General features: G+C 48.9%; 1 protein-coding gene across 1 annotated transcript in view; it reads left to right on the forward strand.

Moving 5' to 3' along the window:
• Positions 1-11,078, forward strand: part of camk2b2 (calcium/calmodulin-dependent protein kinase (CaM kinase) II beta 2) — a gene marked incomplete at both ends in the record, with an annotated part of 20,941 nt that extends 9,863 nt beyond the window's left edge. The window contains 5 exons of the mRNA XM_084159338.1: positions 313-351; positions 967-1,012; positions 9,994-10,069; positions 10,491-10,585; positions 10,843-11,078. Of these exons, the coding sequence (XP_084015464.1) occupies positions 313-351; positions 967-1,012; positions 9,994-10,069; positions 10,491-10,585; positions 10,843-11,078 (492 nt within the window). The remainder of the gene's footprint in view (positions 1-312; positions 352-966; positions 1,013-9,993; positions 10,070-10,490; positions 10,586-10,842) is intronic.
• Positions 11,079-11,714: the final 636 nt, after the last annotated feature.

An 11,714-nucleotide genomic window follows, 5' to 3' on the forward strand; every position in this document is an offset into this window, starting at 1 on the left:
TCTCTCTCTCTCTGTTGTTTTCTCTCTCTCTCTCTCTGTTGTTTTCTATCTCTCTCTCTCTGTTGTTTTCTCTCTCCTCTCTCTCTCTCTGTTGTTTTCTATCTCTCTCTCTGTTGTTTTCTATCTCTCTCTCTCTCTGTTGTTTTCTATCTCTCTTTCTTTCTTTCTTTCTTTCTTTCTTTCTTTCTTTCTTTCTTTCTTTCTTTCTTTCTTTCTTTCTTTCTTTCTTTCTTTCTTTCTTTCTCTCTTTCTTTCTTTCTCTCTTTCTTTCTTTCTCTCTTTCTTTCTATATCTTTCTATTTATCTCTATAGGAGCCTCAGACCACTGTTATCCATGTGGATAGGAACAAGGTACATCCTTCTTCCATCCCTCCAACTTTTTCTCTCCTCCTTTCAGTCCTCTCATCTTCGTCTTCTTTCGCTCTGTCCTTGGCAAGCTGGTGTGTTAGCGTATTATAGTGCATGTGTGTGATTGTGTGTGTGTGTGTGTGTGTGTGTGTGCGTGCGTGTCTAGCATGACTCCTGGTTGAGGAGTTTTGTGTGGGTTGTAGGTCTGGTCTTTGTGCTTTTGAGGTCTGGTGTGCCTGCATGCCGCAGTCATACAGACCTGGGAACAGCTGCTTAATATAACCACACTGACACAAAACTACCCACACTACATTGTGTGGAGATATTTTGTCCACCACCGCCATCTTGTGGAACTAAATGGAACTGGGCTCTGTGGGTGCGCGCTATGTCTTGCCATCTGGTGGTTTCTACTGGTATAGAGCACTGCATGTATGGGACTGCGAACTGGATGGGGGAAACTGTGTTTGGTGTTCTCATGGTGTTCAACCATAGTACTGTATGTGTGTGTCATGATAATAGTAGTGTGTGTGTGTGTGTATGTACGTGTGCGTGTGTGTGTGTATGTGCATGTGTGTATCTGGGTTGACCTGTCACTGACATGTCTCTCTGTGTCTGCAGGATTCATCTGACAGCAACACCACTATTGAGGATGAGGATGTGAAACGTGAGTCACACACGCACGCACGCAAACACACACACACACACACACACACACATACTACTATTATCATGACACACACATACAGTACTATGGTTGAACACCATGAGAACACCAAACACAGTTGAGAATGGGAGGAGAGGCTTAAAAGAGGGACAGTAAAGAGGAGAGAGGAAGGAGAGAGGACAGAGAAAGGAAGGAGAGAGGGGAAAGAGAGAGGAAGGAGAGAGGAAGGAGAGAGGGAGAAGAGAGGAAGGAGAGAGGAAGGAGCGAGAGGAAGGGGGGGGGGAGGGGAAGGAGAGAGGAATGAGAGAGAGGAAGGAGAGAGAGGAAGGAGAGAGGGGAAGGAGAGAGGAAGGCGAGAGGAAGAAGCCAGGAAGGAGAGAGGGGAAGGAGAGAGAGGAAGGAGAGAGCAAGGAGAGAGGAAGGAGAGAGGGAGAAGAGAGAAAGGAGAGAGGGGAAGGAGAGAGGGGAAGGAGAGAGGAAGGAGAGAGGAAGGAGAGGGTATATCAGGAATCCCCGCAGCTACTGTATGTAAGTAAGCCCTTCTGTTGGTCTGCTGGAAGAGAGAAAGAGCAAGGGATAGGAAGGAGGGAGGGATAGAGGGAGAGGGAGGGATAGAGGGAGAGGGAGGGAAAGAAGGATAGAGGGAGAGGAAGGGATAGAGGGAGAGGGAGAGGGAGGGATAGAAGGATAGAGGGAGGGATAGAGGGAGAGGGAGAGGGAGGGATAGAAGGATAGAGGGAGAGTGAGGGATAAAGGGAGCGGGAGGGATAGAGGGAGAGGGAGAGGGAGAGGGAGGGATAGAAGGATAGAGGGAGAGGGAGGGATAGAGGGAGAGGGAGGGGGAGGGATAGAAGGATAGAGGGAGAGGGAGGGATAGAGGGAGAGGGAGAGGGAGGGATAGAAGGATAGAGGGAGAGGGAGGGATAAAGGGAGCGGGAGGGATAGAGGGAGAGGGAGAGGGAGAGGGAGGGATAGAAGGATAGAGGGAGAGGGAGGGATAGAGGGAGAGGGAGGGGGAGGGATAGAAGGATAGAGGGAGGGATAGAGGGATAGAGGGAGAGGGATGGATAGAGGGAGAGGGAGAGGGAGGGATAGAAGGATAGAGGGAGAGGGAGGGATAGAGGGAGTGGGAGGGATAGAGGGAGAGGGAGGGATAGAGGGAGAGGGAGGGATAGAAGGATAGAGGGAGAGGGAGGGATAAAGGGAGAGGGAAGAAGTAAGTCTTATCTAGGGACAGGAATAGCTGGATGAGCTCAACATGCCGTGGAGAGGAGAGGAGAGGAGAGGAGAGGAGAGGAGAGGGCTGAGAAGGAGAAGGAGAAGGAGAAGGAGAAGGAGAAGGAGAAGGAGAAGGAGAAGGAGAAGGAGAAGAAGGAGAAGGAGAAGGAGAAGGAGAAAGAAGCCAGGTGAACTATATCCGGTGAAGTCTTTCTGGTGTTGAGGTCTTCATTCTCCATGGCCCTGCATAGCTCTATGGAGACCTGAGTGGCAGGACTGTACATTATGGGTATGCGTGAGTGTGTTGTCCACGCTAGTGGAGGGAGTGTGTGCGAGTGTACTTATACCAGGCTCAGAGGATGAGAGGGAGATGAGAGAGAGAGAGAGAGAGAGATAAAAAGAGAGAGATGAATGAGAGGATTTACCACCATGAATAGCAAGCTATCTGGTGAGTATCTCTGCTATGACAACAAGCCTCACTCTGTGAGTTACCGGAGTATGTAGAGTTACCGGAGTATGTAGAGTTACCAGAGTATGTAGAGTTACCAAAGTATGTGAGCGGAGTTGAGCGGACGGAAATCCCGCTCATCGCTCATGGACATCCACGTCCTTTCCAACCACCCCGCCAAAAACTGCCGCTTTGAATTCGCTCCATTCATTAAAATCACAATTTAACAAACACCCATCTATTATTGTGACTACCTGGACCTACCATTTGGTTTTGAAGTATTGAAACATAACCATATGATTTGAAAATAAAAGTATTTTAATAAAGAAGAGGAAGGCGAGAGGGAGAAGAGAGGAAGGAGAGAGGGGAATGAGAGAGAGGAAGGAGAGAGGAAGGAGAGGGGAAGGAGAGAGGGGAAGGAGAGAGGAAGGAGGAGGATGGAGAGAGGGAGAAGAGAGGAAGGAGAGTGGAAGGAGATAGGAAGGAGAGAGGGGAAGGAGAGAGGGTAGAGAGAGAGGAAGGAGAGAGGGGACGGAGAGGGGAAGGAGAGAGGAAGGAGGGTGAAGGAGAGAGGAAGGAGAGAGGAACGAGAGAGAGGAAGGAGAGAGGAAGGAAAGGGGAAGGACAGAGAGGAAGGAGAGAGGAAGGAGAGAGGGGAAGGAGAGAGGGAAAGGAGAGGGGAAGGAGATGGGAAGGAGAGAGGAAGGAGAGAGGAAGGAGAGAGGGGAAGGAGAGAGAGGAAGGAGAGAGGAAGGAAAAAGGAAGGAGAGAGGAAGGAGAGAGGAAGGTGAGAGGGAGAAGAGAGGAAGGAGAGAGGGGAATGAGAGAGAGGAAGGAGAGAGGAAGGAGAGGGGAAGGAGAGAGGGGAAGGAGAGAGGAAGGAGGAGGACGGAGAGAGGGAGAAGAGAGGAAGGAGAGTGGAAGGTGATAGGAAGGAGAGAGGGGAAGGAGAGAGGGTAGAGAGAGAGGAAAGAGAGAGGAAGGAGAGAGGAAGGAGAGAGAGGAAGGAGAGAGGGGGAGAGAGGGGAAGGAGAGGGGAAGGATAGAGGAAGGAGGAAGGAGAGTGGAAGGACAGAGAAAGGAGAGGGGAAGTAGAGAGGGGAAGGAGAGAGGAAGGAGAGAGAGGAAGGAGAGAGGGGAAGGAGAGAGGAAGGAGAAGGGGAAGGAGAAAGGGAGAAGAGAGGAAGGCGAGAGGTCCTCTGTAGCTCAATTGGTAGAGCATGGCGCTTGTAACGCCAGGGTAGTGGGTTCGATCCCCGGGACCACCCATACGTAAAAATGTATGCGCACATGACAGTAAGTCACTTTGGATAAAAGCGTCTGCTAAATGGCATATTATTATTATTATTAAGAAGCGAGGAAGGAGAGAGGGGAAGGAGAGAGAGGAAGGAGAGAGGGGAAGGAGAGAGCAAGGAGAGAGCAAGGAGAGAGGGAGACGAGAGGAAGGAGAGAGGGAAGGAGAGAGGAAGGAGAGGGGAAGGAGAGAGGGGAAGGAGAGGAAGGAGAGAGGAAGGAGAGGGTATATCAGGAACCCCAGCAGCTACTGTATGTAAGTAAGCCCTTCTGTTGGTCTGCTGGAAGAGAGAAAGAGCGAGGGATAGGAAGGAGGGAGGGATAGAGGGAGAGGGAGGGATAGAGGGAGAGGGAGAGGGAGGGATAGAGGGAGATGGAGGGATAGATGGAGAGGGAGAGGGAGGGAGAGGGAGGGAGAGAGGGAGAGGGAGGGATAGAAGGATAGAGGGAGGGATAGAGGGAGAGGGAGGAAGGAAGTCTTATCTAGGGACAGGAATAGCTGGATGAGCTCAACATGCTTCACACAGGAGAGGAGAGGAGAGGAGAGGAGAGGAGAGGAGAGGAGAGGAGAGGAGAGGAGAGGAGAGGAGAGGAGAGGAGAGGAGAGGAGAGGACTGAGAAGGAGAAGGAGAAGGAGAAGGAGAAGGAGAAGGCGAGAGGGAGAAGAGAGGAAGGAGAGAGGGGAATGAGAGAGAGGAGGAGAGAGGAAGGAGAGGGGAAGGAGAGAAGGGAAGGAGAGAGGGGAAGGAGGAGGACGGAGAGAGGGAGAAGAGAGGAAGGAGAGTGGAAGGAGAGAGGGGAAGGAGAGAGGGGAAGGAGGGAGGAAGTAGAGAGGGAGAAGAGAGGAAGGAGAGAGGAAGGGGAGAGGAAGGAGAGAGGAAGGAAAGAAGGAGAGAGGGGAAGTAGAGAGGAAGGAAAGAGGGGAAGGAAGGAGGAAGGAGGGAAAGGAGAGAGGACGGAGAGGGGAAGGAGAGAGAGGAAGGAGGGAGAGGAAGGAGAGAGGGGAAGGAGAGAGAGGAAGGAGAGAGAGGAAGGAGAGAGGAAGGAGAGGGGAAGGAGAGAGGGGAAGGAAAGGGGAAGGAGTGGGGAAGGAGAGAGGGGAAGGAGTGAGAGGAAGGAAATAGGTGGAGAGAGAGGAAGGAGAGAGAAGAAGGAGAGAGAGGAAGGAGAGAGGAAGGAGAGTGGAAGGAGAGGGGAAGTAGAGAGGGGAAGGAGAGAGGAAGGAGAGAGAGGAAGGAGAGAGGAAGGAGAGGGGAAGGAGAAAGGGAGAAGAGAGGAAGGCGAGAGGGAGAAGAGAGGAAGGAGAGAGGGGAATGAGAGAGAGGAGGAGAGAGGAAGGAGAGAAGAAGGAGAGAGGAAGGAGAGAGGGGAAGGAGGGGACTGAGAGAGGGAGAAGAGAGGAAGGAGAGTGGAAGGAGAGAGGGGAAGGAGGGAGGAAGGAGAGAGGGAGAAGAGAGGAAGGAGAGGGGAAGGGGAGAGGAAGGAGAGAGGAAGGAAAGAAGGAGAGAGGGGAAGTAGAGAGGAAGGAAAGAGGGGAAGGAGGGAAGAAGGAGAGAAAGGAGAGAGGACGGAGAGGGGAAGGAGAGAGAGGAAGGAGGGAGAGGATGGAGAGAGGGGAAGGAGGGGGGAAGGAGAGAGGGGAAGGAGAGAGGAAGGAGAGAGGAAGGAGAGAGAGGAAGGAGAGAGGGGGAGAGAGAGGAAGGAGAGGGGAAGGAGAGAGGGGAATGAGAGAGGGGAGGGAGAGAGGGGAAGGAGAGAGAGGAAGGAGAGAGGAAGGAGAGAGAGGAAGGAAATAGGGGGAGAGAGAGGAAGGAGAGTGGAAGGACAGAGGAAGGAGAGAGGAAGGAGAGAGAGGAAGGAGAGAGGAAGGAGAGGGGAAGGAGAAAGGGAGAAGAGAGGAAGGCGAGAGGTCCTCTGTAGCTCAATTGGTAGCACTTGTAACGCCAGGGTAATGGGTTCGATCCCTGGGACCACCCATACGTAAAAATGTATGCGCACATGACTGTAAGTCGCTTTGGATAAAAGCGTCTGCTAAATGGCATATTATTAATATTATTAAGAAGCGAGGAAGGAGAGAGGGGAAGGAGAGAGTGGAAGGAGAGAGTGGAAGGAGAGAGGGAGAAGAGAGGGAGAAGAGAGGAAGGAGAGAGGAAAGAGAGAGAGGAAGGAGAGAGGGGAAGGAGAGAGGAAGGAGAGAGGAAGGACAGAGGAAGGAGAGAGGGGAAGGAGAGAGGAAGGAGAGGGTATATCAGAAACCCCAGCAGCTACTGTATGTAAGTAAGCCCTTCTGTTGGTCTGCTGGAAGAGAGAAAGAGTGAGGGATAGGAAGGAGGGAGGGATAGAGGGAGAGGGAGGGATAGAGGGAGAGGGAGAGGGAGGGAGAGAGGGAGAGGGAGGGATAGAGGGAGAGGGAGGGATAGATGGAGAGGGAGAGGGAGGGAGAGAGGGAGAGGGAGGGATAGAAGGATAGAGGGAGGGATAGATGGAGAGGGAGAGGGAGGGATAGAAGGATAGAGGGAGAGGGAGGGATAGAGGGAGAGGGAGGGATAGAAGGATAGAGAGAGGGAGGGATAGATAGAAGGATAGAGGGAGGGATAGAGGGAGAGGGAGAGGGAGGGATAGAGGGAGAGGGATAGGGAGGGATAGAGGGAGAGGGAAAGGGAGGGATAGAGGGAGAGGGAGGGATAGAAGGATAGAGGGAGAGGGAGGAAGTAAGTCTTATCTAGGGACAGGAATAGCTGGATGAGCTCAACATGCCTCACACAGGAGAGGAGAGGAGAGGAGAGGAGAGGAGAGGAGAGGAGAGGAGAGGAGAGGAGAGGAGAGGAGAGGAGAGGAGAGGAGAGGAGAGGAGAGGGCTGAGAAGGAGAAGGAGAAGGAGAAGGAGAAGGAGAAGAAGGAGAAGGAGAAGAAGCCAGGTGAACTATATCCGGTGAAGTCTTTCTGGTGTTGAGGTCTTCATGGCCCTGCATAGCTCTATGGAGACCTGAGTGGCAGGACTGTACATTATGGGTATGCGTCAGTGTGTTGTCCACGCTAGTGGAGGGAGTGTGTGCGAGTGTACTTATACCAGGCTCAGAGGATGAGAGGGAGATAAGAGAGAGAGAGAGAGAGAGAGAGAGAGAGAGAGAGAGATATAAAAAGAGAGAGATGAATGAGAGGATTTACCACCATGAATAGCAAGCCATCTGGTGAGTATCTCTGCTATGACAACAAGCCTCACTCTGTGAGTTACCGGAGTATGTACAGTTACCAGAGTATGTAGAGTTACCAGAGTATGTGAGCGGAGTTGAGCGGACGGAAATCCCGCTCATCGCTCATGGACATCCACGTCCTTTCCAACCACCCCGCCAAAAACTGCCGCTTCGAATTCGCTCCATTAATTAAAATCACAATTTAACAAACACCCATCTATTATTGTGACTACCTGGACCTACCATTTGGTTTTGAATATTGAAACATAACCATATGATTTGAAAATAAAAGTATTTTAATAAACATGAAAAAGCTCATCATTTCAAATAGGCTACATGTCGTATTAAACAGCATATAAACACTAAATAGGTCAGGAGCCAGACAGGGAGCCTAAGAAGGAACGAAAATGAATAATTTAGGCTATATTACAGTGCATTTGGAAAGTATTCAGACCCCTTGACTTTTTCTACATTTTGTTACGTTACAGACTTATTCTAAAATTGATTAAATAAATACACACAATTCCCCATAATGACAAAGCGAAAACAGGTTTTTAGACATTTTTGCAAATGTATTAGAAATAAAAAACAGAAATACCTTATTTACGTAAGTATTCAGACCCTTTGCTATGAGACTCGAAATTGAGCTCAGGTGCATCCTGTTTCCATTGATCATCCTTGAGATGTTTCTACAACTTGATTGGAGTCCACCTGTGGTATATTCAATTGATTGGACATGATTTGGAAAGGCTATATAAGGTCTATATAAGGTCCAACAGTTGACAGTGCATGTCAGAGCAAAAACCAAGCCATGAGGTCGAAGGAAATGTCCGTAGAGCTCCGAGACAGGATTGTGTCGAGGCACAGATCTGGGGAAGGGTAGTAAAAAATGTCTGCAGCATTGAAGAACACAGTGGCCCCCATCATTCTTAAATGGAAGAAGTTTGGAACCACCAAGACTCTTCCTAGAGCTGGCCGCCCGGCCAAACTGAGCAATCGGGGGAGAAGAGCCTTAGTCAGGGAGGTGACCAAGAACCCGATGGTCACTCTGACAGAGCTCCAGAGTTCCTCTGTGGAGATAGGAGAATCTTCCAGAAGGACAACCATCTCTGCAGCACTCCACCAATCAGGCCTTTATGGTAGAGTGGCCACTCCTCAGTAAAATACACATGACAGCCCGCTTGGAGTTTGCCAAAAGGCACCTAAAGGACTCTCAGACCATGAGAAACAAGATTTTCTGGTCAGATGAAACCAATATTTAACTCTTTGGCCTGAATGCCAAGCGTCAAGTCTGGAGGAAATCTGGCACCATCCCTACGGTGAAGCATGATGGTGGCAGCATCATGCTGTGGGGATGTTTTTCAGCAGCAGGGACTGGGATGCTAGGCAGGATCGAGGCAAAGATGAACAGAGAAAAGTACAGAGAGATCCTTGATGAAAACCTGCTCCAGAGCGCTCAGGACCTCAGACTGGGGGCGAAGGTTCATCTTCCAACAGGACAACAACCCGAAGCACACAGCCAAGAAAACTCAGGAGTGGCTTCGGGACAAGTCTCTGAATGTCCTTGAGTGGCCCAGCCAGAGCCCGGACGTCAACCCGATCTAACATCTTTGGAGAGACCTGAAAATAGCTGTGCAGCGATGCTCCCCATCCAACCTAACAGAGCTTGAGAGGATCTGCAGAGAATAAATGTGCCTACATTTCTAAAAACCAGTTTTTGCTTTGTCATTATGGGGTATTGTGTGTAGTTTATTGAGGGGGGAAAACAATTTAATCCATTTTAGAATAAGGTTGTAACGTAACAAAATGTGGAAAAAGTCAAGGAGTCTAATACTTTCCGAATGCACTGTATTAGCCTACAAAGAAATACATTGTGAAGCACCAGGCTGGTAGGGACATAAAGGGCTCAGCATCTAAACAACATTTAGTTGTATTAAATCATGATAGTCTATAAATTGCACATATAGGCTGTGACTTACTTAGAATTAAATACAAATTAAACGGAAAATGCCTTATTAGTGCCTTTGAATTCATTTTTTTCTAAACATGAGTTTGGCCAAAGTCTGTGGCTTCAGGCTCATGCGATGGTGCCTGGAAAGCAGGCCAGCAGCGAAGAATATCCTCTCCTGGCTTGCAGAGCCACTGGGGATGCTAAACACCCTTCGGGCCACTCTTGCCAGGCTGGGCAGAGATGCAGAGTTTTTTTTTTCTATATTTTTTTCTATAGGTATTCCTAAAGGTTTTTAGGCTAAATAACCCAATAAAAAGGGAAACCTCATTGAAAGTGGGAATATGCCAGGCCTACTGGGCCAAAATCAATCATGGCCTATTGTATAGATAATAGAACAAAAATGAACGAAAGTTTTAAGAGATCTGATTTTTTGTTTATAAATGTTTTGCTACAATGACACACTTAACTACCCACCTCGTTCCTTTATTTTAGCATGTGCACGTAGTAAGTACACCATCATGCTTTCGGGATATGTGTTTTTTCAGATTACACAATAATTCACAGCACTCGCTCTCTTGCTCTTGGTCTTCATCTTTGTAAGTTACCTTGATTTTGCACCTGTGTGTTTTATCAGTTTCTTTATGAAAATATTTAGTGAACTCCATGACAGTAGCTAAAGCAAGGGGCTATAGCAGCACACAAGTAGACTAGAAATGCATGCTGGGCCGGGCATTCCCAGAGCTCTTGAAGTGAGCGCTACTGGAGCAGAATTGGAGCCGACGCTCCAACCTTTGGGAATCTTGCTCTGCGAGATTTGTTGCACAAACATTTTATTGTCCCCGACCCATGGTCACTCTGTTATTGGTTCCCCCTGCAGTGCGAAAACAGGAGATTATCAAGATCACTGAGCAGCTGATTGAAGCTATCAACAATGGAGACTTTGAGGCCTACGCGTGAGTACACTACAACTCTCAGCCTGCACCTCACCAAAGTACTATAACTCCCAGCCTGCCCATCACCATAACACTACAACTCCTAGCCTGCACCTAATTTTACCCTAAAACTACAGGTGACATTTTACCTCTCCTGAACTGCGCTGACCTCTGCAAAAAACACCTTTATACTCTAAATATTGTTGCAGGAATTATAGCCTGCAGCTCAAATCACCATAACACTACAACTCCCAGCCTGCACCTCATTATCTCCCTACAACTATAGAGGTTCTAAACTGAGATTTCTTGGTTGCTCTTTTAGTCTGAGCTCAGATGATGTGTTGTGAAACAATGTGTTATGTTGTGAGAATATGTGTTGTGTTGTGTTTGTTGTGTTGTGAGACAATGTGTTGTAAAGTGTTGTGTTCTGTGTTTTCAACAGGAAGATCTGTGACCCATGTTTGACGTCATTTGAGCCAGAGGCCCTGGGGAACCTAGTGGAGGGCATGGACTTCCACCGGTTCTACTTCGACAACCGTAAGACAACCATTACACACACTTAATAAAACCACTACACAACTATAACACAATCACTACATAACTACTACACAACATTAAGACAACCACTACACAACATTAAGAGAACCACTACACAACCATTACACAACTATAGTACAACCTTAAGACAACCACTACCCAACCATTGCACAACTATAACAACCACTACACAACCTTAAGACAACCATTACACAACAATTATACAACCATAAACTATCTATTCTCTCCCTTCCCAGTCCTGTCTAAGAACAGTAAACCCATCCACACCACCATCCTCAACCCTCACGTCCACCTGATTGGTGAAGAGGCCGCCTGCATCGCCTACATACGCCTCACGCAATTCGTCGACGGCACCGGCCGCCCATGCTCCAGCCAATCAGAGGAGACGAGGGTGTGGCATCGCCGGGAGAGCAAGTGGCAGAACGTTCACTTCCACTGCTCAGGAGCACCGGCCGCACCGCTGCAGCAGTGAACTGGTACACACACACACACATACACACACACGCATACACACACACACATACACGCATACACACGCACACATACACGCATACACACACACACACACGCACACACACACGCATACACACGCACACACACACGCATACACACGCATACACACACACATACACACGCATACACACACACACATACACACGCATACACACACACACATACACACACACGCATACACACACACGCATACACACACATACACACACGCATACACACACACACACATACACGCATTCACACACCCACAGCCACATACACACTTCCGAGCTTGACAGTTATTGTTTGCAGAGTTTTTTTTTACATTTTTACATTTTTAGTCATTTAGCAGACGCTCTTATCCAGAGCGACTTACAGGAGCAATTAGGGTTAAGTGCCTTGCTTAAGGGCACATCGACAGATTTTTCACCCAGTCGGCTCGGGGATTAGAACCAGCGACCTTTCGGTTACTGGCACAACGCTCTTACCCACTAAGCTACCTGCTGTTAATGTAAACCTAGCATGCTTTTTTTGTCTTCCAGGAGGAGTGAGAGTCTTAGAGAGGAAAGAGAGATGGAGAGTGAGAGAGGAGAGGAGGATGGAGACCCCACCCCCC

The sequence above is a fragment of the Coregonus lavaretus genome, assembly GCF_964263955.1.
Source record: "Coregonus lavaretus genome assembly, chromosome: 4".
NCBI classification, from domain to species: Eukaryota; Metazoa; Chordata; class Actinopteri; order Salmoniformes; family Salmonidae; genus Coregonus; species Coregonus lavaretus.